The 5,503-nt window shown below is 35.5% G+C and overlaps 1 protein-coding gene across 1 annotated transcript; it reads left to right on the top strand.

Moving 5' to 3' along the window:
* Positions 1-503: 503 nt before the first annotated feature.
* Positions 504-5,154, top strand: LOC127119935 (protein root UVB sensitive 1, chloroplastic). The gene is made up of 6 exons (XM_051050304.1): positions 504-1,634; positions 3,036-3,092; positions 3,259-3,457; positions 3,801-3,916; positions 4,156-4,332; positions 4,437-5,154. The coding sequence occupies exons 1-6, from the start codon at positions 675-677 to the stop codon at positions 4,704-4,706; spliced, it is 1,779 nt and encodes a 592-aa protein (XP_050906261.1). The 5' UTR covers positions 504-674; the 3' UTR covers positions 4,707-5,154.
* Positions 5,155-5,503: the final 349 nt, after the last annotated feature.

Raw genomic sequence — 5,503 nt, 5'->3', positions numbered from 1 at the left:
ACGATGTCCAACTCAATATTGATTGTTGTATAACTCAATATTCGTTGCTTTTTAACTCAATATTGTTTATCATTTTTCACTTGTAATTTTTTTCTGGGTTCAACTCGAATTTGTTTATTCTTGTTCAGTATATTATTTTGTTTATTTTTGTTAGTTCAATCCAATGAATTATTTGAATTTTAATTTAGGTAATATGTTCTATCATTTTAATTTGGTTTTAATCGATTTAACTTATTTTATTTTATTATAATTTTTCAATTTTTTTCAAATTGTTCAAGGTTAATTATTTTGTTTTATTATATATATCATTAATTTTGTTGTACTAAATTTGTAATATATTTTAAAAATATTTATTTATTAAATTGTATATGAAATTAAGCTTTATATTATTAAAATATTGGTATTTAGTCTAATTCAACCAAATCATACACTAACTCTTTTTTATTAATTTAAAAAATAGGCACTAAAATATAATTTGTGCGAGTAATAATATAATTTATTTTCAAAAAGAAAAAAGAAAAAAGAAAGAGCAAATGAGCAGGATGAGTGGGAACGTGACCGATTCGGTTAACGAAGCCTTGGAAGGTGCAGTCCAGGTTCTGAGATTTCAACATTCTTCATTTCATTTCAATCTCTAAAAGAGAGATTGAAACTTCATTCCTATACTCCGCAACATGGCCTGCACTTGCTCCTCCTCTTCCCTTTTCACTCCTCTTCAACTCCGCCACCGTCCTCCGCCACCCCCACATTTTCACCCTTTTCCATCCATTAAACTAAACCCTTCTCACTCCTTCCGCCTTTCCGCCCTTCCCCTCTTCTCACAACCCACCGGCGGCAACAACAACAACAACAACAGTAACAACAACAATGATGGTGGTGGTGGTGGTGGTGGTTGCTGGGGTTACCCATTTGACTCAGATGAGTCTTCCTCTCCAGGTTCCCGTCACACCCTTTTCCTTGCCTTGCTATTCTCTTCCGTTACTTTTTGTTTCTGCCAACTCCTTTTCGCCAATTTCGCAATGGCGAATAACCGTTCATCTTCTACATCGTCTTCCATTGAGGATGAAATTTTGACTCAACCCCTTTGGGAAGTGAAAGGTGGAAACTTGATCAAGCTTTTCCCTGATCATTTAAACGACATCTTCATTGCTTCAAATCCAGGCTTGTTTTCTGAATTATCATCCCTAAAACCTCCACAAGTTCCAAGCTTTCTGTACAACAAATGCAGGGAATTCTTGGTGAGGTTGATGCTCCCGGAAGGTTTTCCAAACAGCGTGACAAGTGATTATTTGGAGTACTCATTGTGGAGAGGAGTTCAAGGTGTTGCTTGTCAGGTTAGTGGAGTGTTGGCGACTCAAGCTTTGCTTTATGCTGTTGGGTTGGGAAAAGGGGCTATTCCAACTGCTGCTGCTATCAATTGGGTGCTTAAGGATGGAATTGGGTATCTAAGTAAGATTTTGTTGTCTGATTTCGGTCGGCATTTTGATGTTAATCCGAAAGGGTGGAGATTGTTTGCTGATCTTCTTGAAAATACTGCTTTTGGCTTGGAGATGTGTACTCCTGCTTTTCCTCATTTGTTTGTACCTATTGGTGCTTTTGCCGGTGCTTCTCGCTCTGCTGCTTCTTTGATTCAGGTGATGATGACAGTTTTCATTATATGTGAACCTCTAGAAACTTATCTATCAACTCATTTTGCTATGCGTTTGAATAGTCACTTAAGCCCGTTTAAGGGTAGTCTTGTGTGTTTCATTCCGCGGTAACGAAAATTGATTTGTCTGAATTTGATTTTAGTTGAAAGTGAGTTGAGCGAAAATGGATTTATGTTTGGATAGTTTGGATCAGAATTGCCTGTGTGTATAGTATATGTTAATAAATTTGATAATGAATTCTATGTCACCGAAGCTAGAAATATTAGCTCTGTCAAATTGGTTTTGGGACTGAAATCAATTCTAAGCCCAGCCAAACAACAATTTATGATCAAATCACGCTCGACTAACCCATATGTGATTTTGAGAAGTATAAATTAGGAACCAAACACAAGCTTAGTAAAGACAAAAGACATTGCAATTAAGTGTCAGTATGATAATATGTAAAAAATGCTTGTTAAACAAACCATTGAGTAGAGGGGTTTCTGTCCTTTGAATTTCACACCATTCATAATAAGACATGTATGTTATGTCCATTCTGTTTTAACATGTCTATCAACTGATTTTGGTATGTGTTTGGATAGTCAATTAAGCCTGTTTAAGGTAGTTTTGTTCATTTGATTCCGCAGTGACAAAAACTAGTTTGACTGAATTGATTATGTGAATTTGATTTTGGTTGAAAATGAGTTGAACGAAATGAATTTATGTTGGGATAGTTTGGATAAGAATTGCATGTGTGTATATGTCAATAAATTTGATAATGAGTTCTGTCACCGAAGCTAGAAATATTAGCTCTGTCGAATTGATTTTAGGACTGAAATCAATTCTAAGTCCAGCTTCCGCCAAACATAACAATTTATGATCAAATCACGTTTGACTAACCCAAATGTAATTTTGAGAGGTACAAACTAGGAACCATACACAAGCTTAGTAAATACGAAAGACATTGCAATTATGTGTCAGTATGATAATATGTGAAAAATGCTTGTTAACCAACCATTGAGTTGAGTGGTTTCGGCCCTTTGAATTTCACACCATTCATAACAGGACATTTATGTTATACTCTGTGCCTAATCCTGTTCTTTTTTATTTTTAAAATAAATACAATATGACATGTATGTTATGTTCACTTCTGTTTTCACACGTCTTTCGAACTTAACCGTAGTGTTCCTAGAATGATTTAATGAAAGCTAACACCAAACACTCTCCCTTATGATCGGGGTGGGTGAAAATGCGAGTAAAAATATATCTTTTTGTCTATTTGGCAATTGGCACCGATAGGTAACTTCGGTTCCTTTGCCAAATTTATTTGCAAATTGAATATGAATATTGAAAAATTTAGGTATTTTAACATTGAAATTAAACTTATAGCTAATTTTCTCTTCACAGGCTTCTACCAGGAGCTGTTTCTTTGCTGGTTTTGCAGCTCAGAGGAATTTTGCTGAGGTGAGCTTTTGCACTTTGACTAAGTTAGATTTTTTATTTAATGAAACTGCAGCAGCTTAATAATAACTTCAATTTGTTATTTGAAAGATCTCCATCTACTAATACTAGTGGCATGAATAACATATTATATGTTTATTTTATTTCTGAAAATAACTATAAATTATAGGTAATTGCTAAAGGTGAAGTTCAAGGAATGGCGAGCAGATTTATTGGTATCGGGCTTGGTATAGGTCTGGGTAACTGCATAGGCTCTTCTACACCTCTTGTTCTTGCTTCTTTTTGCGTCGTGACTTGGATCCACATGTACTCCAATCTAAAGTCTTACCAGTCCATTCAAATACGGACTTTAAATCCTTATCGTGCAAGTAATTTCCAATCTCTCTCTTAAATCTCAACCAGTTTTGTAGAATCTATGTTATGTTACTCTTAAAAAGATTAATGTTGTAAATACAAGTTAATGCTGTCTATGATAGACCTAAAATGGGTTCATCCTTCCATGGACCTTGCCATGGAAGGAGACTTATAACAAATACCAGGCTGCCCTTATAGAATGTTGAAGTTCTTATAGGTTGCAATTGGGCAGCGGTCGTAGAAAACCTTTTTTTAATCAATTGTTGGAAGAGTTGGATTCTAGAAATGCTACTCGGGTTCGATTTGTTTGTTAAAAGGTCAAACTTTATATTCCTTGTTTATTGATTATTTTACCAGGTTTGGTTTTCAGTGAATATCTACTGAGTGGTCAGGCTCCTCCTGTTAAAGAGGTCAATGCTGAGGAACCACTATTTCCAGCTGTACCCATATTAAATGCATATTTTGCAACCAAAGTGAGTTAATATTTCTTCTGTTCTAGTTAATATGAATTTAAATCTTTAAAACAACGTTCCTATCCTCAAGATTAGAAATTTGCTGCTACAATTTGCACGCAAAGTTTGATTTGATTTCATATTGTAACAAGAGGATCTAATCCTGGAAATATTGGACACGAAACATATGGGAAAGTATTGAAAATGATTAGTATTTTGTTTTGTACGATGTGTTACTTATGACTTCATTTTCTTAATAGGCACAACCAATTGTCTTATCATCTGAAGCCAAGGCTGCAGCTGTAGAAATTGAAAGCCGTCTGCAGCTTGGATCAAAACTCAGTGAAATTATCAAGAATAAGGAGGAAGTGCTTGCTCTCTTTTCACTTTATAAAAATGAAGGCTACCTTTTGTCCGAGCATATGGGAAAATTCTGTGTAAGTTGTCCCCCATATTCATTTTCAACATGAAAGGAAACTATAGCGACAGGCATTTTCTATTGTGTTTCATGGGTCATAACTATCACATGTTCCTGATTCAGGTGGTGCTTAAAGAAAATTGTTCACAGCAGGATATGCTGAAGGCATTGTTTCAGGTCAACTATCTCTATTGGCTAGAGAAGAATGCAGGAATTGAAGGAAGAGGATCCCTTTATGACTGCAAACCTGGTGGGAGGCTGCAGTTATCTCTAGATTATGCAGAAAGGGAATTCGATCATGCTAGAAATGATGGAGAGTCAGTTAGTTGGATCACAGACGGACTTATTGCAAGGCCTCTGCCTAATAGAATTCGACTGGGCAACACGGAGTGAGCTACTGATATGGTGAATGGCTGGTGGTTTTTCGTACCCGGCCACTTGCTGCATTGTTTTCAAGAGAAATCAAGTTGTACTCAAAATGTATAGGTCCTAGACATCTTTGACGACCGCATTGATTGGTACTTTCCCATTGTTGTTGACAACCCATTCCATGATGGCAGGTAGACAACTATAAACTGTTGAAGCCACAAGGTGTGACTCAAACCACGAGCCAAATTGCCAATTCACATACCTTTTGTCAATGTCAGTGAAAGGACCGAACATGCATAATTGGGAAAAATAATACAAAGATTTTACGCCCAAGAGATTGTATCCAACACACAGTTTGACGTAGTTGTTTATAGTTTGAGATGTACGATGAAACGTTAAACTTTGCTTGTTGCAGAACTAAATTTGTATAGATTGCACAAAATCTCACACAAGTGATGTTATTTGACCAATATATACATTGCCTTTGTGCCACAAATGATACACATGCCTTCATGCCATTTTACTAAAAAATAAACTGAAGATTATGACCTTACAAAAGATAACAATAACTCTATGGAAGTGGTTAAAGCAAAAACTGTCATCTCTGCATTAAAGCAATAACTCTAGTAGTGGTATGTTTTTGTATGTTTTCTGTTATTCCTTATTCTTTAACATTATTGAACTTGATGGATGCAATGATTATTCAGCAGTTTTCACTAGTTTATTGAAAGATTCAATGGAAACTTTTGATTTCTGTTAATCATATATTTGTTGAGATAGGGATCAAACTGAAGGGTGTAGACTTAGCCACAGTTCCTGCA

Source organism: Lathyrus oleraceus, chromosome 2 (assembly GCF_024323335.1).
Source record: "Lathyrus oleraceus cultivar Zhongwan6 chromosome 2, CAAS_Psat_ZW6_1.0, whole genome shotgun sequence".
NCBI classification, from domain to species: Eukaryota; Viridiplantae; Streptophyta; class Magnoliopsida; order Fabales; family Fabaceae; genus Lathyrus; species Lathyrus oleraceus.
Note: the sequence above shows the minus strand (reverse complement) of the source record. Positions and strands in the feature narration are given on the sequence as shown.

Bases quoted from the DNA above. Each gene is read 5' to 3' on its own strand.
- LOC127119935 (XM_051050304.1), top strand. From the start codon at position 675: ATGGCCTGCACTTGCTCCTCCTCTTCCCTTTTCACTCCTCTTCAACTC. The intron at 1,635-3,035 runs GTGATGATGACA...TTCTCTTCACAG, and splicing joins CTGCTGCTTCTTTGATTCAG to GCTTCTACCAGGAGCTGTTT. The intron at 3,458-3,800 runs GTAATTTCCAAT...TTATTTTACCAG, and splicing joins TTTAAATCCTTATCGTGCAA to GTTTGGTTTTCAGTGAATAT.